General features: G+C 46.7%; 1 protein-coding gene across 1 annotated transcript in view; it reads left to right on the top strand.

Annotated features, from left to right (window-relative positions):
• Positions 1-20,704, top strand: part of asap2a (ArfGAP with SH3 domain, ankyrin repeat and PH domain 2a) — a 211,872-nt gene that overhangs the window by 122,786 nt on the left and 68,382 nt on the right. The window contains 3 exon segments of the mRNA XM_038800288.1: positions 955-1,042; positions 1,799-1,847; positions 19,676-19,842. Of these exon segments, the coding sequence (XP_038656216.1) occupies positions 955-1,042; positions 1,799-1,847; positions 19,676-19,842 (304 nt within the window).

Genomic DNA, 20,704 nt, shown 5'->3' with positions numbered 1-20,704 from the left:
TTTTTAACAATCCCATACTTGCCTGGATGAGTCCAAGTCACTCACCACCGTGACTTGGAAATATATCATCGCTCCTTCAGTGTCGCTAGGGCAACTTCCTGGAACTCTCTCCCTAACAGCACAGTGGGTGTACCTGCACCTCAAGATTTGCAGTGGTTCAAGAAGGCAGCTCACCACCACCTTCTGAAGGGAAACTCGAGATGGGCAGTAAATGCTGGTCTAACCAGCGACGCCCACATTCCGTAAATGAATTTAAAAGAACCTTGTGCGCGAGGGTGGTGCTGACACAGTTGAAGGTGGTGCACTGGGCACATTTAACGAAGTCAAGTTGAGCCGGCTGTTTGAGGGTATGGAGGATACTTGCGAATGGTGTGGGAGTGACCAGGCTAATCCTGCCCATGTTCTGGTCCTGCCCGAAGTTGGAGGAATTTTGGTGGTCATATTTCAGCACCCATGTCAGCAATCCTGCATGTGGATTTGTAGCTGGGTCCCCTGGGAGTCATATTTGGGGTGCTGGACCTGCCGGAGTTGCAGACTGGAATGGGGGCAGATGTTTTAGCCTTTGTCTCATTGATCATTCGCAGGCGGGTGGAGGTCAGCTTCTCCACCCTGTGCCTCGGAGTTCTTAGATCTTGAGACGGTGAAATTTGCCTGGTGGGGTGGGGGAAGAGGTGGCAGCGGGTGGCAGTTGAGGTGTTCCACAAGAAATTAGGTTTCTTTATTTTGCATTTCGGGGAGCTAGTTACCATCAACTATTTGGGAGGGCGGTGTCATGTTTTGTTTTGTAAAAAGTTAAAATGCAAAAAATTTAAATAAGAATACTTGTTTTAAAAAAAAGAAGCATGTTGCTTACAGTACCAGTGCAGCCATTGACATCTGGATGAAACACTTATTTATACCAATTTCAGCAAAATATGCTCTAAATGATTTCAATCATTTCTGCTTTTCTTACAGGTTAACAGACCACCAGCAAAGCTTAATCTACTCACGTGTCAGGTGAAAGCAAATCCAGAAGAGAGAAAATGTTTTGATCTCATATCACGTATGTTTGTTTTAAACCAAATGAATTACTTGTGTACCAGGTCCAAGGAATATATTTTCATTGGTGGAGACTTCCTTTGAAGGAAGTGCTCAAAAATATAACTATTCAGATCATGTCAGAAATATAAATATGCATGCATTAACTTTAAATTTGAAGGTATAAGATACTTCTGTAATTGTTGATTGAAGACTTTTCTGCTTAAAAATTAACTTTATATTTTAACAACTGTAAAATATTCAAATTTTTGTTGATCTCCCAGGTGATCTCATGCAAATGAGGTCAAGTACAATATTCAAATCGAACAGATTGAGAACTCCGAATAGCTCAACCCAAAAATGGGAGTGGAAGGCTGTGAGGACAAAGAATGGTGGAAGAAGGAAGAGGATGGAGGGAGGCGGGAGGGAGGCAAAGAGGAATTTGGGTGATGAGGAAAGCAGTGTTTCAAAATTAACAGATGGGTATGGCAGCAAATTCATTCCTGGGGAATGGGGTCAACTTTGAAACATTTTCTATGTTAAGATGGCTTCTAAATACAAGTTATTTGGAGAAGCATGATGGGATTTTATTACGAAGAATTTCCATAAAACCGATTGGTTCCAATACTTTAAGGATTCCTGATAATCTTTAAAATCTTCTGTTAATGTCACTTAACTAAACTGTCTTTTAGGACTCAGAACTGCATATAAAATTGAATTTCTGATTTGCAACTAATGGTTTGAATTTTGCATTTGCAATCCATCTTTTGTCAATGTACAGATGACAGAACATACCATTTTCAAGTGGATGATGAACAGGAATGCCAAATGTAAGTTTTAAAACTACTGATGTAAAATGCTTAATCACTTGGAAGGTTTGCTTCATAAAAATAGCTCTGTGGCAAATAATTATTTCTATATGGTGAGCCGCCTCCACATGGCCAGGTTATCCTGCGGTGATTTTATGGTCATCTGACTTAGTTAGTTCAGGCTGGACTTGTGCCCTGACCTATGTTGGCCAATAAAATGACTGGTAACTCTCTAGTCACAGCGGCATTACTGGGAGCTGTGGCCACTGCTGGAATGGTAGGCAGTCAATCATGCCAAGAAACCATGGGGCTGGATTAGAAGGTGAGCAGGGGATTTCATGGGCCCAGTGTAGCTGGCCTGCATGAGGTGGGTGGAGGACTGGGTTTGGGAGGGTGGGGAGCTGTGGGTTTGATGTTACACAATACAAGAAATGGGAGCAGGTATAGGCCTGACCCGCCTGCCATTCAATATGATCATTGCTGCTTTTGGGATTCAACTCCATTTTCCTGCCCACTTCTCAAATCCCTTGATTCCCCGAGAAACCAAAAAACTGTCTATCCCAGCAGTAAACGTAGTCAATGATGGAAACCTCAAACCACAAACCTCTTCTCATTCCAGTGCTATAATAATGGGACCCTTATCCTGTGGCCATGCCCCTGTGTTTTAGATTCCCTAAACAGCAGAAACAACATCAACATTTATGCTATCAAGCCGCGACAGAATTTTGTATTTTTCAGTGAGATCACTTCTCATTCTTCTAAACTCCAAAGCATGTGGGCCCAGTTTACTCAGCCTATTATCAAGGGGCAGCACGGTGGCGCAGTGGTAGCACTGCAGAATCATGGCGCCCAAGTCCCAGGTTCAATCCCGGCTCTGGGTCACTGTCCGTGTAGAGTTTGCACATTCTCCCCGTGTTTGCGTGGGTTTCGCCCCCACAACCCAAAAAGATGTGTAGGACAGGTAAATTGGCCACGCTAAATTGCCCCTTAATTGGAAAAATGAATTGGGTGTTCTAAATATAATTAAAAAAATATTAAATTATCACAGAATCCAATTTGGTGAATCTTTGCGGTACAGACTCCAATGCAAATATATTCTTTCTTGGGAGCCCAGATCTGCGCACAGTGTTCCAGAGGTGGTCCCACCAAAACCCTGTACAATTTTAGCAGGACTTGTTTGGTCCTGTTCTCCAATCCCTTACAATAAAGTCCAGCTGCCATTTCCCATCTTAATTCCTTACTATACCTGCATGCTAACTTTGTGTTCCCTACACAAGCACACCAAAGTCTCTTTGAGCATCAACATTTACAAGTTTCACACTTCTTAAAAATTATTCTGCTTTTCTATTCTTATGATCAAAGTGATAACTTCACATTCTGAACATTATAATCTATAAGCTCTCTTTGAGATTGGGGCACCCTTTCAAAATGGCGATCCGATCTCAGAGTTAAGCTCCCCAGTGAAGAAAAAAATTCTTATGTGTGGGCTAAACCAGTGAGAAACTCTTCAGGGCCCAAAGAAGTGACTAAGTGGGAACCCGCCGGCAGAGCTGACCACAAATGACAGTTCAAAACCTTTCCATTAGACCGTGCCCCCTGATTCTTCTTCAAGTCAATAATATGTTGTAAATGGCTGTGGCTCCAGCACTGATCGTGGCACTCCACTATTCACTTGTCTGCCAACTTGAAAAAAGGTCCCGTTTTTGTCCCCTCTCCTTTCTAACTGTTGACTAATACTTTAACCATGCTGTCATATTACCCCAACTCCATGAGCCTCTATCTGGCCTTTTGTGTGGCACCTTATCAAATGTCTTTTAGAAATACAGGTATATTACATCCACTGGTTGTCCTATTAGTTACATGTCAAAAAACTCTTAATAAATTTGTCAAACAGAATTTCCTGTTAGTCAAACCATGTTAACTTATTCTAATCATATGATGTTTTTCTCAGTACATTGTTAAGACTTTCTTAATGATAGATACCAGCATATTCCCAACCATAGACATTTGGTTAAGTCGCCAGCAGTTTACTGTTTTCTCTCTCCCTTCTTTCTTGAAAACAGCTGTTAGATTTTCAAACTTCCAATCTGATGGCACTATTCCAGAATCATGAGTGAATTTGGAAAATCATAGCCAGTGCATCATTATCCTTGAAACTATCTCTTTTGGAACACTAAGGTATTGACTATCAGGTCAACAGGATTTTTCAGGTTGTTTTTTTAATTTGAAGTACCCAATTCTTTTTTTTCCCAATTAAGGTGCAATTTAGCATCTTTGGGTTGTGGGTGAGATCCACGCAAATAGAGAGAATGTGCAAACTCCACACGGACAGTGAGCCAGGGTCAGGAATGAACCCGGGTCCTCGGCGCTGTGAGGGAATAGTGCTAACCACTGTGCTACCCCGAATTTGTCAGATTTTTGTCCGTCAGGTTTCTCGAATATTTTTTCTTTGCTAATATTAATTTTCTTCATATTTTAAACACTTTTTAGTCCTTGGGTTACTGTCTATTCCTGGTATGAAACTTGTCTTTACTGTGAAGACAGACAAAGTATTTGATCAATGCCTCTGCCATTTCTTAATCCCAATAATAATTTAAGGGACCATGGTTTACTTCAGCTACTTTCTTCCATTTTATCTGTTTATCAAAGCGCTTATCTGCGTTTGTATTTCTGATTAGTTCACTCTCATGTGTTTTTCCCCCATCCCACCTTTTTGACAGCTTTTTGGTGGCTCTTTGCTAGTTTTTAAATTACTCCCACTCCTCAGCCTTCTAATTATTTTTTTGCAACATTGCAAACCTCTTTTAATCTAATGCTATCTGTAACTTCCAGAATGAGCCATGGATGGGTGTTTGTAACCGACTCTTTGTTTTTCAGTGGAATGCATTTTTGTGAAACATTTTGAATTGTTAATTTAAATGTTTCCTACGGCACAGGACTGAATCGCTTTCTTTGAAAGCAGACCAAGGCAGGCCAGCAGCACGATTCAATTCCCGTACCAGCCTCCCCGAATAGGCGCCGGAATGGGGCTTTTCACAGTAACTTAATTTGAAGCCTAGAACATAGAACATAGAACAGTACAGCACAGAACAGGCCCTTCGGCCCTCAATGTTGTGCCGAGCCATGATCACCCTACTCAAACCCACCCTATACCGTAACCCAACAACCCCCCCCTTAACCTTACTTTTTTTTAATTAGGACACTACGGGCAATTTAGCATGGCCAATCCACCTAACACGCACATCTTTGGATTGTGGGAGGAAACCGGAGCACCCGGAGGAAACCCACGCACACAGGGGGAGGACGTGCAGACTCCACACAGACAGTGACCCAGCCGGGAATCGAACCTGGGACCCTGGAGCTGTGAAGCATTTATGCTAACCACCATGCTACCCTGCTGCCCTACTTGTGACAATAAATGATTTTCATTTAATTTCATTTGCCTCCTTACCTTTTAGTCTATTTCCCCAAATATTCAAAGTCAATTATCTCCTCACACCTCTAATTAGCTTTGTTTGAGATTCCCGTTTGTGATTGGAGTATGTCATTTTCAAAGTTAGCATGGAATTTCATCAAACTTAACAGGGAATTCAGTGGTATTATGATCACTATTTCCCCGTGGATCTTTTACTATGACATTGCTAATTAGCCCTGCCTCGTTACACAATAGATCTAAGATAGCCTTTTCCCTAGTTGGTTCAACAACATGTTTGTGGGAACTTTACAGCCTTGCTTGCAAAAAGGCCGTCAGATCAATGTGGCCTATATGATAAAGTAACTGGGGAGATGGTTAGGTGATGAACACCGTGCAGCTGATTTTATGCCCCCTGCCCTCCAAACTCCTGCCTACTCTGTGGGTTGGGAGAAGGAGGATGGCATAAAATGTCTGTTGGATCAGTCTGAATAGCAATAAACACTCTTGTCACAATATTTTCAGTCTATAATAATAATGAAAATCGCTTATTGTCACGAGTAGGCTTCAATGAAGTTACTGTGAAAAGCCCCTAGTCGCCACATTCCGGCACCTGTTCAGGGAGGCCGGTACGGGAATTAAACCCGCGCTGCTGCCATTGTTCTGCATTACAAGTCAGCTATTTAGCCCACTGTGCTAAACCAGCTCCTCTAAATCACCAATTATAATAAATATAAAAATTCTTATGCTCTGATAAAGCAGAAGAAATGGATTCCTTTGCAATAACTGGCTAGTTCAAACCTAAGCTTGTCATGCTGGAAATGGAAATGATTTTTTTGTGGAGCCTCCCTCTGGATCACTCTACTAGCAGAAGTGGAGGAGATACTCGGTAATTTCCAGGATTGTCTCAAATTCAGTTTATTGGGATGATCTCACCTCAACAGCAATAAATATTTGTGATCTGGGTTCAAAAAAGTTAGCATATAGTGTGTGCAAAAATGGAAAGGTAGGGAGTTTTAAGAGGAGATAGAAATCCCTCCTTCCATGTAATTATCTATTTCCTAACTGATAGTTGCATTTAAGAATATAGCCTCCTGACTTCCAGTTGCGGCTATGCGGAGCTAAGCCACACATTCGGCAGCTCCTGCTATTTAGGGACTTTTGGGCCGTTTCGAGGGCCCCAAACGGAGCTGTTTCTACGCATCCCGGTGGGGGAAGGTGCCTGGAAGAACTTGCCCCACACTATATGGTGCTCACCTGGAGTGGGAAGAAGAAAAAGGCTGCAGTAACTCCCCCAAAAAAACGGGGGAAGAAAAACAAAATGGCGGCCGGCACTCCTGCTATTTAGGGACTTTTGGGCCGTTTTGAGGGCCCCAAACGGCGCTGTTTCTACACATCCTAGTGGGGGAAGGTGCCTGGAAGAACTTGCCCCACATTATCTGGTGAAAAAGGCTGCAGTAACGCCCCCCAAAAAACGGGTGAAAAAAAACAAAATGGCGGCCGGCGCTCCCGCTATTTAAGGGCTTTTGGGCCGTTTTGAGGGCCCCAAACAGTGCTGTTGCTACATATCCCGGTGGGGGAAGGTGCCTGGAAGAACTTGCCCCACACTATATGGTGAAAAAGGCTGCAGAAACGCCCCCAAAAAAACGTGGGAAGAAAAACAAAATGGCGGCCGGCGCAACACCCGAGGACTGGTGGAAGTGGGCGCAGGAGCAACAGGCCTCGCTCCTACGTTGTTTTGCTGAGCTGAAGGCTGAGCTGCTGGACTCCATGAATGCAACTGCGACCAAGCTGCTTGGGACCCAGGCGGCACAGGAGGAGTCTATTCGGGAGTTGCAGCGGCAGGCCGTTGAAAGAGAGGAGGAGGCCGTGGTCCTCGTTGGGAAAGTGGAGTTGCACGAGGCACTTCATAAAAAGTGGCAGGACCGCTTGGAGGAGCTGGACGTTCGCACGAGGCGAAAGAATCTGAGGATCCTGGGCCTGGCGGAGGGGCTGGAGGGGTCGGATCTCCCGGCGTATGTGACCACGTTGTTGAGCTCGTTGATGGGAGCAGGGTCCTTCCATTTGCCCCTGGAGCTCGAGGGAGCGCACAGAGTGATGGCCAGGAGGCCCAAGGCAGATGAGCCCCCGAGGGCGGTGCTGGTGCGGTTCCACCGATTCAGTGACCGGGAGTGTGTGCTGCGCTGGGCCAAGAAAGAGAGGAGCAGTAAATGGGAGAATTCGGTAGTGAGGATCTACCAGGACTGGAGTGCGGAAGTGGCTAAGCGGCGGGCCAGGTTCAACCGGACGAAGGCGGTGCTTCATGCTAAGCAGGTCAGGTTTGGAATGCTGCAGCCTGCGCGCCTGTGGGTGACATACAAGGACCGGCACCATTACTTCGAGTTCCCGGAGGAGGCGTGGGCCTTTGTACAGGCGGAGAAGCTGGACTCGAACTAGGGCCTGGGGACATACTATGGCCGGCGTTGTTTCCGCTGTGGCTGTTTTGTTCCAACTGTTTCAACTTTTTCAACTTCGAAATGTGTGTTATGTATGCTGGTTTTCTGTTTGCTCTGTTTACGGGTGGGTTTGTCGGGTAGGTGGGGAGTGTTGGGGGTTTGTGTTCTATATGTTCTCTTCTGTACGGGGCTGGGGATTGAGGGGAAACTGGATTTTGGGGAACTGCGTCAGAAGGATGGGGTGTGGCAGTGTGAAAGCGCGGGCTTTCCTCTGGTTTCCCGCGCTGCGGGGCAGGGGGGTGGAGCTTGCGATGGGGGAAGGGCCTCTACGGGTCTTTTTTCCCGCGCTGCAATAATGCCAAGGAGGTGTGGCAAGAGGGGGATGACCCCAAGCCGGGAGGGGATAGGTTTTGGCGGGAGCTGCCGGGGTCAGCAGAAGTCAGCTGACTCACGGAAGTACCATGGAGGGTGCGTCGCGGCTAGGAGGGGTCCTAGCCTGGGGGGGGGAGGGGGGTGGGGGGGGATACCGGGTTGCTGCTGGAACGACTAGGAAGGAGCCGATGAGGGCCGGGGGGGACGAGGAGAGGCGCTATCGCCATGGGGAACGGGTCGAGCGGGGTATGCTGGCCTGGGGCGAACATCTGCCAAGCTATGGCTAGTCGGCAGGGGAGGGGGGCGGGTTGCCCTCTGATCCGGCTGATTACCTGGAACGTGAGGGGGCTGAACGGGCCGGTTAAGAGAACCAGGGTGGTCTCCCATCTAAGGGGGTTGAAGGCGGACGTGGCTATGCTCCAGGAGACCCACCTGAAGGTGGCGGACCAGGTCCGTCTGAGGAAGGGGTGGGTGGGGCAGGTTTATCATTCAGGATTGGACGCAAAGAACCGGGGGGGTGGCGATTCTAGTGGGGAAGAGGGTGGCGTTTGAGGCGGCTGAGGTGGTGTCGGACAAGGAGGGCAGATATATCATGGTGAGGGGTAGGCTGCAGGGAGAGAAGGTGGTGCTGGTGAACGTATATGCCCCGAATTGGGATGATGCTGGCTTCATGAGGCGCTTGTTGGGCCGCGTCCCGGACCTGGAGGCAGGGGGCCTGATCATGGGGGGAGATTTTAACACAGTGCTGGATCCCACACTGGACCGGTCCAGTTCAAGGACGGGTAGGAGACCGGCGGCGGCCAAAGTGCTGAGGGGATACATGGACCAGATGGGAGGGGTGGATCCCTGGAGGTTTGGGAGACCGAGAGCGCGGGAGTATTCCTTTTTCTCTCACGTCCATAGGGTTTATTCCCGGATAGACTTTTTTGTCCTGAGCAGGGGGTTGATCCCGAGGGTGCAGGATGCCGAGTATTCGGCCATAGCGATTTCGGACCATGCCCCGCACTGGATTGATCTGGAGATGGGGGAGGCACGGGACCAGCGCCCGCTCTGGCGCCTGGATGTGGGGATGCTGGCGGAGGAGGAGGTGTGTAAGAGGGTTCGGAGAAGCATTGAGGGGTATCTGGTTACCAATGATACGGGGGAGGTCCAGGTGGGGATGGTCTGGGAGGCTCTGAAAGCAGTGATCCGGGGGGAGCTGATCTCCATCCGGGCCCACAGGGAAAGGAAGGAGAGGAAGGAGAGGGAGAGACTGGTGGGAGAGCTTCTGGAGGTGGACAGGAGATATGCGGAGGCACCGGAGGAAGGGTTGCTGGGAGAACGGCGCAGGTTGCAGGCCAATTTTGACTTGCTGACCACCAGAAAGGCGGAGACACAGTGGAGGAGGGCGCAGGGTGCGGTATATGAGTATGGAGAGAAGGCGAGCAGGATGTTGGCGCATCAGCTCCGTAGGCGAGATGCGGCTAGGGAAATTGGGGGAGTGAAGGATGGGGGTGGAAATGTAGTGCAGAAGGGGACAGAAGTAAACGGGGTCTTTAGGGACTTTTACGAGGGATTGTACCGGTCGGAACCTCCGAGGGGGAGAGAGGGGATGGAGAGCTTCATGAACAGGCTATGTTTCCCAAGGGTTCAAGAGAGGCTGGTTGAGGGGCTGGGGGCGCCGATAGAGTTGGAGGAGCTAGTCAGGGGGATCGGGCAAATGCAGTCAGGTAAGGCCCCGGGGCCGGACGGGTTCCCGGCAGAATTTTACAAAAAATATGCGGACCTGGTGGGTCCCCTGCTGGTGCGAACTTTCAATGAGGCGTGGGAGGGGGGGGCTTTGCCCCCGACGATGTCGCGGGCACTGATCTCTTTGATCCTAAAACGGGATAAGGACCCCTTGCAGTGCGGATCATATAGGCCTATTTCACTCCTTAACGTAGACGCTAAGTTGCTGGCGAAGATCCTGGCTACCAGGATAGAGGATTGTGTGCCAGAGGTAATTCATGAAGATCAGACAGGGTTTGTCAAGGGGCGGCAGCTCAACACGAATGTGCGGAGACTGCTCAATGTTATCATGATGCCGGCAGTGGAGGGGGAGGCGGAGATAGTGGTGGCGCTGGATGCAGAGAAGGCGTTTGATAGAGTTGAGTGGGGGTACCTATGGGAGGTGCTGGAGAGGTTTGGATTTGGGGAGGGATTCATCAAATGGGTGAGGCTGCTTTACGCGGCGCCGATGGCGAGTGTAGTCACAAATGGAAGGAGATCGGAGTATTTTAGGCTTTATCGTGGGACCAGGCAGGGGTGTCCCCTGTCCCCCCTGCTCTTTGCACTGGCGATTGAACCGCTGGCCATGGCGTTGAGGGAGTCAGGGAAGTGGAGGGGTCTGGTGCGGGGGGGGGAGGAGCACCGGGTATCGCTGTATGCAGACGACCTGCTGTTATATGTGGCGGACCCAGAGGGGGGAATGCCGGGGGTGATGGAACTGTTAGCGGAATTTGGGGGCTTCTCGGGCTATAAGCTGAACTTAGGAAAGAGCGAGGTATTTGTAGTGCACCCGGGAGATCAGGAGGAGGGAATTGGGAGGCTCCCCTTCAGGAGGGCAGTGAAGAGTTTCAGGTACCTGGGGGTGCAGGTGGCCAGGAGTTGGGGGGCTCTTCATAAGCTTAACTTCACCAGACTAGTGGAACAGATGGAGGAGGAATTTAAAAGGTGGGACATGGTGCCGCTATCGCTGGCGGGCAGAGTGCAATCCGTCAAAATGACGGTTCTCCCGAGGTTCTTGTTCCTCTTCCAGTGCTTGCCCATCTTTATCCCTAGGGCCTTTTTTAAAAGAGTGACCAGCAGCATCATGGGATTTGTTTGGGCGCATGGCACCCCAAGGGTGAAGAGGGTCTTCTTGGAGCGGAGTAGGGATGGGGGGGGGCTGGCGTTGCCCAACCTCTCGGGGTATTACTGGGCGGCCAACGTGTCGATGGTGCGTAAGTGGGTGATGGAGGGGGAGGGGGCAGCATGGAAACGGATGGAGAGAGCGTCCTGTGGGGATACAAGCCTGGGGGCCCTGGTAACGGCGCCGTGGCCGCTCCCTCCCACGAGGTATACCACGAGTCCGGTGGTGGCGGCTACCCTCAAGATTTGGGGGCAGTGGAGGCGACATAGGGGAGAAGTGGGGGGCTCGATGGAGGCTCCGTTAAGGGGGAACCATAGGTTCGTCCCGGGGAACATGGATGGGGGATTTCGGGGATGGTATAGAGCGGGCATTAGACAGCTGAAGGACCTGTTTATCGACGGAAGGTTTGCGAGCCTGGGGGAGTTGGAAGAGAAATTTGGGCTCCCGCCGGGAAACATGTTTAGATATCTGCAGGTAAAGGCATTTGCTAGACGGCAGGTGGAGGGATTCCCTGCGCTCCCCGCGAAGGGGGTGAGTGACAGGGTGCTCTCGGGGGTCTGGGTCGGGGAGGGGAAGATATCCGATATCTACAAGCTTATGCAGGAGAAGGAAGAGGCGTCAGTAGAGGAGCTGAAAACGAAGTGGGAGGGGGAACTGGGGGAACAGATCGAAGACGGGACATGGGCTGATGCCCTGGAGAGGGTAAATTCTTCCTCCTCGTGTGCGCGGCTTAGCCTCATCCAATTCAAGGTGCTGCATAGGGCCCACATGACTGGGACGAGGATGAATAGGTTCTTTGGGGGTGAAGATAGGTGTGCCAGGTGCTCGGGGAGTCCAGCGAACCATGCCCATATGTTCTGGGCATGCCCGGCATTGGAGGAGTTCTGGAAGGGGGTGGCGAGGACGGTGTCAAGGGTGGTGGGATCCAGGGTCAAGCCAGGATGGGGACTCGCGATCTTTGGGGTTGGGGTAGAGCCGGGAGTGCAGGAGGCGAAAGAGGCCGGTGTGCTGGCCTTTGCGTCCCTAGTAGCCCGGCGAAGGATTTTGCTACAGTGGAAGGACGCGAGGCCCCCAAGCGTGGAAACCTGGATCAATGACATGGCGGGCTTTATTAAGCTTGAGAAGGTTAAATTCGCCCTGAGAGGATCGGTGCAAGGGTTCTTTAAACGTTGGCAACCTTTCCTCGACTTTCTGGCTCAACGATAGGGTACTGGGACAGTAGCAGCAGCAACCCGGGGGGGGGGGGGGGGGGGGGGGGGGGGGGGGCGTTGATTATGTTAGCTTATTTTATTTAAATTTGATTTATCTAATTTTAATTTATGGTTAAGTTCTCTTGTTTGGGGGGGGGGGGGAATGTGATACATGTGGTGTTACCGTATGGGGGGAATTGTGGGTGTTATGGGGCTGTTAGTTGCATATTACTGCTTTTTGCTATACTTTTTGTTATATTTTCTGCAAAAAATTCCAATAAAAAAATGAAAAAAAAAAAAAAAAGAATATAGCCTCCTGGGTATAATTGGCAACTCAGAAGTTTGATTTTAGGGTAGCTGGCTTCAGATGAATTAAAATAACTATATTTTAGTAGGGTAATATTGTTCAGTTCAACTTCTTGTTCCACAATGTTTGTACGTTGCTATCCAAACTGCTGTAAAACCTTCCTGGCATTTTACGAAATTAAATTGTTACCACGAATGCAATGATTTGCAAAGTACATTAAATGGAAGTCTTCTGCACTGGCAACTTGGGAACACATTTATGGCATAAGGTGACCACAGAAAGACAAACATACAATCACGCGGTGCTGATTAAATGGCAACCTTGGTCTTGATTGTTGCTTCTAGCAAGCTACTGCAATCTGCTGGAGTAATGGTAATGTTCATGGTCCAAAGACATTAACAATTAAATTCAACTCTGCAATTTTGTACATTTAAATGTTAGGTGTAACTTTTCCCTGAATTAAAGAAAGTAACTGAAGTTCATTTGAGGACAGAAACAGTTATTCAATAGAAATAGTTTTGTGTTGTCCCATTATTCTGCTTGTTATATTTGAGTAACTTCTATTTTTTAAAAATATAATTTTCTTGAATATATTTTGTAAGTATAAAACAGAAAAACAAACTAAAACCGACATTACCATCACCCCCCCCCCCCCCCCCCCCCCCCCCCCCCCCCCCCAGAAACCCTACCCTACACCCTCCAGCAGCTGACGGTGACAAGCTCTTTAAACTATAAAATAAATTGCTGCCATCTTTTGTCGAACCCCTCAATTGCACCCCTTATGGTGTCGTTAATTTTCTCAAGGTATAAAAACTCCATAAGATCCTCCAGCCATCGGTGGCGCAGTGCTGCCTCACGGCGCTGAAGCCCAGTTTCGAGCATGGGGCCCAATTTTGATCCCGACCCAGGTCACTGTCTATGTGGAGTTTGCACATTCTCCCTGTGTCTGCTTGTGTCTCACCCCCACAAACCAAAGATATGCAAGGTACGTGGATTGGCCATGCTGAATTGCAAAAAAATAAAAAATAAATTAAAAAAAGATCCCCCAACCATATTGGGGCACTGAGTGGAGAAGCTGGCCTCCACTCAACAGAACACGCCTGCGAGCGATCAGTGAGGCGAAGACTAAGACATCCGCCTCTGCACCCCCCTGCAGCGCCAGCAGATCTGACACCCTAAATATGGCTACTAAGGGACTGGGCTCCAATTCAATTTGTAGAATCACTGACATGGCGCTGAAGAAGGAGACTCAAAACCTCAAACTCAAGACATGACCAGAAAATATGTACATGGTTGGCTGGCCCCTTTCACATTTATCCTCCCTCAAACAGCCAATTCATCCTAGAACTTGTTAAATGCACCCAGTGTACCATTTTATAAGCCCAAATCTCACGCACAAAGAAATGGTGTTTTCCCTTCATAGGGTCACAACACACCCCTTCCTCCAGTTCCACACCCAACTCTTCCTCCCACTTGGCCTTAATCCCCTCCAAGGATGGAGAATCTTCTGCCAGGATCCTCCAGTAGATTCCCAAAGTACTTCCTTCCTCCATCACTGTGAGCGACAGAACCCTTTCCAACTGTGACGGTGGCTGCACTACCGGAAAAGATGGAAAAACCTTCCTTGCAAAGTCCTGTATCTGCAGAAACTGTTCTGACTGTGAGAGCCCCCTCTGACAGCTCCTCTAAACTCGCAAACTGCCCCTCCAAAAATAAACCCCTCATTCCTTCCACCCATTGTCCTCCCAAACTCTAAACCTGGCATCTAATCTTGCCGGCTTGAACATATAGTTAGCGGCAACTTTGACACTGACACTGCTCCGAATTTAAAGTGCCGCCAAAATTGTTTCATATTTTCAGTGTAGCCACGGTAAGAGGAGGCCCTCCTCTGCCATCTTCCCTCCCAATGCACTCCGCACTGTGCTTGACTCTGCCAGGGGGCTAGTGATCGTACCTTACTTCTCAATATTCTTTCTTTGGTTCTTAGACATTTCTTAAGAACCCAATCACAATTGGGATGAGTTTGCATACAAATTTCCCCGAAAATCGGATGAAAAGGGCCAAAAACTGAGGACTCTGGCAGGAGGTACCTAATGTGCGCCCTCCTCCTGCATGTCGCCACCAGAGGTTCAAGCAGCTTCCATTTTGTATATCCATTTTACAATTACCATCCACTACATTGAATTGCCAAGAGTGACGTGGCTGAGTTTACTTTTGTGATCCAAAGGTTCTCATTGGAATATAAGTGAAACCTGGGCTACTCACTGATCCAAGTGCTTTAAAATATATATATACAGCTTTAAATTATTTTTGTTGTCTTTATTTAATATATAGGTTTATAATAATAATTAAAAATAATAATCTTTTATTGTCACAAGTATGAAGTTACTGTGAAAAGCCCTTAGTCGCCACATTCCGGAGTCTGTTCTGGTAAGCTGGTACGGGAATTGCGCTGCTAACCTGGCTCTGCATGTCTAGCCCACTGAGCTAAACCAGCCAATTAGCCAGTCAAATCAAAGGTCTCCTGTTGACTGTGAGTGGCAGAGTGCTCTGGTTTCCTCCCACAGTACAAAGATGTGCAGGTTAGGTGGATTAGCCATGCTAAATTGCCCCTCAGATTCCAAAAAAGGTTGGGGGGGGGCTACTGGACTACAGAGATACGGTTAATGGTGTGGGCTTAAGTAGGGTGTCCTTTTAAGGGCCAGTACAGACTTTTTTTTTTCATAAATTTAGAGTACCCAATTATTTTTACCAATTAAGGGGCAATTTAGTGTGGCCAATCTACCTACCCTGCACATCTTTGGGTTGTGGGAGTGAAACCCACACAGACCCGGGGAGAATGTGCAAACTCCACACGGACAGTGACCTAGGGCTGGAATTCGAACCCGGGTCCTCAGCGCCGTAGGCAGCAATGCTAACCACTGTGCCACCGTGCTGCCCTGGGCCAGTACAGACTTGATGGGATGAATGGTCTTCTGCACTGTAAATTCTGTGACTCTTTGAATCTATCCAGTATTTAGCCAAACTAAAGACACCAAAATTCGATTCCTAGTCTATGCTAGTCTCATCTGAGATTGTGTTGCAGCTCAACAGTTGTCCTCAATTCCTTTGTTGGAGGAATATAAAAATTGGCAAGTTTCCTTCCCCTTGGTTCCCAACACAGTTGAAAGTAAGCAAGAGTGGATGCCAGATGAAAATAGAATCAGACCTATTCTTCTCTCAAAGTCACACAAACAAAAGAGGACTATTTTATACTTAACTATTACTTTACATGTCTAATTGGCATCAATTCATGCTAATTTTAACAAAATCGTGGTAAAATTAGTTAATGATGACTAACAAAGCAATGGAGTTGATCATCTCTTGAAATTAAGAACCTAGAGACCATATATTATTCAAAATTTCACAAGTCTTAACTCAAGCTATAGAAACCTTAAAGGAATGGAAATGTGCAGTGTTGACGATAACCGCATTGAGGGCTTGGAAACAACAATTTTGCTAGTGTAGAAATAGAGCTCAAGGTGGATGGAAACAGGCACAATGAAATTAGCATCCCATACATACTGAGTTGATTAGTCTGAAACCATAGAATTAGAATTCCTACAGTGCAGAAGGAGGCCATCAAGCCTGCACTGACCCTCTGAAAGAGACCCACCTAGGCCCACTCCCCTGCGCTACCCCTAAATCCCACCTAACCTAAATACCCTTAGACACTAAGGGACAATTTATCACGGGAAATCCACCTGGCCTTATTTTTGGATAAGGTGCACCCGGAGGAAACCCATGCAAACACGGGTAGAAAATGCAACCTGCGCACAGTAACCAAGGCCGGAATTGAACCCGAGGCCCTGGCAATGTGAGGTAGCAGCGCTAACCGAGCGGTTCGCTGCAAAGAAGCACATAAATCTATCCACGTTATTTACAAACCATACAAAGAAGAAAGAATAGATCAAAAGCATTATATTACAATATGTGCCAGATGCAATAAAAGAACTCCTCTTTTCCTCTTCTGCCCTAATGCCAACTGCAAAGACAAAGCACTAACCAAGTGAAAAGGCACCATTAGATGTACATTTTGTGACCAACAGTCCAAGATCCAAAGGGATCTTGGACATCGTGAGTGACAGAAACTGCTGTGCTTAGAAACCAAAAAAAGGATAGTTAGAAAAAACCTGGAAAAAATTATGATTCAATATGGTCAGTGGAAAAAGCAAGATTGTAGATATGTAAATATAATAATCAACAACAAACTTCACAGGAAAGATGAATAAACATCTTCTGGGGAAGGGGACCTGGAATTCTTCAGTTGAAATTTAAAACCAGGCAACCCAATAGACAGGTTTCATCAGACGATTTCAAAACTAAATTCACATTCAAATCCCGTCAAAGGATAAAACAGTTATCCATGTAGTAAATTATCTCCTTAGGAATGAATAAAGTGCTAAAAAAATGAACATTTAGACCTCACCATTAGGCTGATTTAAGTAACTAATAATAAAAATAAAACCAGATGGACCAGAATAGACTCTGCAGGTCAATTTTTATTTTATTATGCCACTTGCATTAACCTCACAAAGATCTTTTTTAAAAAGCCCTTGTTCCTCTTCAAGTGGCCAATGCCTATCCATAACAACTTGAGGGTGGCACAGTGGTTAGCGCAGCTACCTCACAGCGCCAGGGACCCAGGTTCAAATCCCGCCTTGTGTAACTGTGTGGTGTCTGCTTGGGTTTCCTCCGGGTGCTCCGGTTTCCTCCCAAAGTCCAAAGGTGTGCAGGTTAGGTGGATTGGCCATGCAAAATTGCCCCATAATGTACAAAACATTAGGTGGCGTTACTGGGTTACGAGGACAGGGTGGAAGCGTGGGGTTAAGTAGGGTGCTCTTTCCAAGGGTGGTGCAAACACGATGGGGCCGAATGGCCTCCTTCTGCACTAAATTCTATGATTCTATAATGTCCAAAGATATGCAGGTTAGGGGGATAGGGCGGGGGAGTGGGCCTGGGTGGGGTGTTCTCGGTGCAGACTAGATGCTGCAAATGGCCTCCTTCTGCACTGTAGGAATTCTGTGATGTAGATTTGTCTTACTGTTGAGATTATAAACAGAAGTCCTACTTCATCCCCTCTCCAGTGGACATAAGATTTCATGGCATTGTTTTGGAGAAGAATCGGGGAGTTATCCCTTGTATCCTGCCCAATACTTATCTATCTACCAGCACCACTAGGATATTCTGTTTCCACTAGTTGGTAAGTCAGTGATTGGGGTGGGGGGGGGGGGTCCACAGTTTCAAGATGGTCAGCAAGAGAGCTCGGAGTGAGATGAGGAGAATCTCTTTATTGAGAGAGTTGTTGGGGTGTGAATGCACTGTCTGGGAGAGAGGTGGAGGCGGATTCCATTGGAGGTTTCAAAAGAGCTGGATATATATTTGAAAGTGCTGAATTTCGAGGCTACGGGGAAAGGACTGGGGAATGGGACTAGCCTGGGAGACGGTGCAGACACGATGGGCCAAATGGCCTCCTTCTGTGCTGTAAATAACAAACAAACAAACTCAGCATTGTTCAAACCCAATGTCTATGTCAATGCAAAGATCATCCAGACAGAATAAAAAGAGCTAGTTAATCTTGATTTTGAACACTAAAATTAAAGAACTACTTAAAAGCACAGAAAATTAATGATCTATCATCACTGACCCGGGGATACTACACTTCATTAATTAATAGAAGGAAAATGGACATCTGTCTGAACCACAGGCAAAAAGTATTCAACTCAGCCACAGCATTATGCAATTAAGACATTGACCATCATCCAGGACATAACGAAAGATGTAAAATATAATAGAAAATACATGCATTGTTATTTATCAATCTTGTTGAAGCATAATCAATCCTTGGAAACTGGTATCATTCCGACAGAGTGAATACTTTTTTTTTTAAAGTCCGATATCTCCAAATTTTCTCAAACTGTTAATTAATCAACTGTTAGTGATATTCTAAAACTGATGTTACATATTTACTGTATTGCTCTTATAGGGCGTGATTCAGCACACAAAAAGTAAAGTCCGTTTTGGGGCACATTTGGTGGGTTGCTTTTCAGCAGCTGAAATATAAGAATTACCCTGCTACTCAACCGTACTTTGCTGTTGTTTTTGGCCTCTGAGAGTTTCACCCTGCCAAGGCCTCACTTTAGTTGGAACGGCTCCTCACAGATCAGGGTGCCATTTTGAATGACAGTTCCCTTTCTTCCCCTCCACCCCCTTTCAGCCCCCACCCTCAACCATATCGAGGCCCTTGGGAACCACCCCCTCCATTGGGCATGCCCCCCCTGCAAGTCTGAATCCTGGCACTGTCCATGGCGCCCTGGCAGTGCCTCCCAGGCATCTTGGGTGACACTGCCAAAGTGCCTGTATGCTGGTGCCAGGCTGGCAATACTATGGTGTCCAGATGCCGGGAGGAGTGCCAGGGTACTACCCTGCTCTGTCCCCGACCACCGGGGTTCTCTAATGGTCTGCAAGACCTTCCGAGGAACCGTCAGGCCTGATCCACGTTTGCGTAGACCAGTACTAAACGGCGCTCTGGCGGGGTCTCACAAGTATGGCCGTTGACACCTGGGCGCCGGATGAATCCTGCTGATTTAAATATGCAGATCTGAATCTCGCCCAACGAGGACAAGTTGCAGATCGTGCCAGACAGAGGGAGTTGGATGACTCGCGATTGGCCTGGCGCGGAGCCCAATTTGGGATCTTGCGATTCAACTGTTGCGTCTGCATCTACACCGGGTAATTTGTAAACAGATTTTGAATAAATCGCAATCCTATTAGATGATGCATGCGTCATTTGTCTTCAGTAACCCCACAATTTCTTTACTAGCCTCTCTAACTCTATCTTGTCTGTGAGCCTGATGGCTGAATGATGCCCTTTCAGCCCGTTACCCAGTCCTCCCCTGAACTTGAAAATTTCATTGTTGTTCACCTTCAGGACTGGCCATGCTAAGGCTTGAAAATAATATTGTTGAATCGAACACCAGAGCATGTTTACTCCATGTTAAACTGTGTCGAACAAGTGGGAAAGAGGAGACAAATGGCTCAAAAGTAATAATACCTACACCACCAAGATGTTGCAAGCTTATGGCACCTATAGCACTGGAAATTCATGAGTCCCAAGTCAAAATCTCTAGAACACGGATATAGCATTTTAATTGAAAACATAATATTGGATAAAAATACTTCCTCTTCAGTTCTGTATGTCTGAAATATTTCTCACTTTCTTCAGTTGGATGTCCGTTTTGCAGAACAGTAAAGAAGAAGCTTTAAACAATGCTTTCAAGGGAGACCATAATACAGGAGAAAATAATATTGTCCAAGAGTTAACAAAAGCCATTATTGTAGAGGTACAGCGGATGACCGGGAACGATGTTTGCTGTGATTGCGGAGCACCAGGTAATTTGCGTTAACAATTAAAGTTGATGATGGGGATTTTAGTGTCAAGGAAGTCTGTTCTCAGTCACTAATACCTTTTCACTGTTTATTTCCCATGTTTGGTTTTAATTGCACATAATTTGAAATTTAATTTTTATATCCATCTGTCCTGCAGTATTAGTAAAGAGCTAATTAATGTTTTGCACCAATACATAACAATTGCTTCCACAATTGGGGCTTAAAGTTGCTGACTTTATCTGACAGGCTTTGTACCATGCAAAACAGACATGATGCATGCATACAATGGATGATACGAAAACATTACATTTTTCAAATTTACTTTGTGACAGTTTTGTTTTGAACTGTTGGGGGGGGGGGGGGGGGGGGGTCCTGTGAATCTCCTGTCATTTCTTGGAATGTAGCTTTTGATTCAAAGTTGGTGAACTTCTTGCATTTTGATAAACTGTCTTTAGCACTCTCCTGAATATTCCACCAAAAAATACATTCTAGATTAATTTCACCCATGCAATTATTGTCATGTTGTCATGTCTGTTGCTACACCAGAGGGAAGTGGATTATTTTCAATACTGATGGAATCTTGCATTCTTGTATCTATTATGATTTCTGAAGTATCAGCATTTTTTTCCTGTATAATGAACTGACTATGGGCATCCCAGTGCTAAAGGGATAGGTAAATCGATTGTTAATTACATTGTACAGTATAATCATCTTGCAGAATTAAAATTGAGAGACACAGTTTAAGGACCACAATGCCTATCTGTTCTCATTAATAGTATTTGTGAGCTTCCAAATGGGAAAATACTTGTTTATTGAGCAATGCATTTTAAATTTTACAGTTGTACAAAATATCCTTGGTAGTTTT

This window comes from Scyliorhinus canicula, chromosome 6, assembly GCF_902713615.1.
Source record: "Scyliorhinus canicula chromosome 6, sScyCan1.1, whole genome shotgun sequence".
In the NCBI taxonomy this organism is placed as follows: Eukaryota; Metazoa; Chordata; class Chondrichthyes; order Carcharhiniformes; family Scyliorhinidae; genus Scyliorhinus; species Scyliorhinus canicula.
Note: the sequence above shows the minus strand (reverse complement) of the source record. Positions and strands in the feature narration are given on the sequence as shown.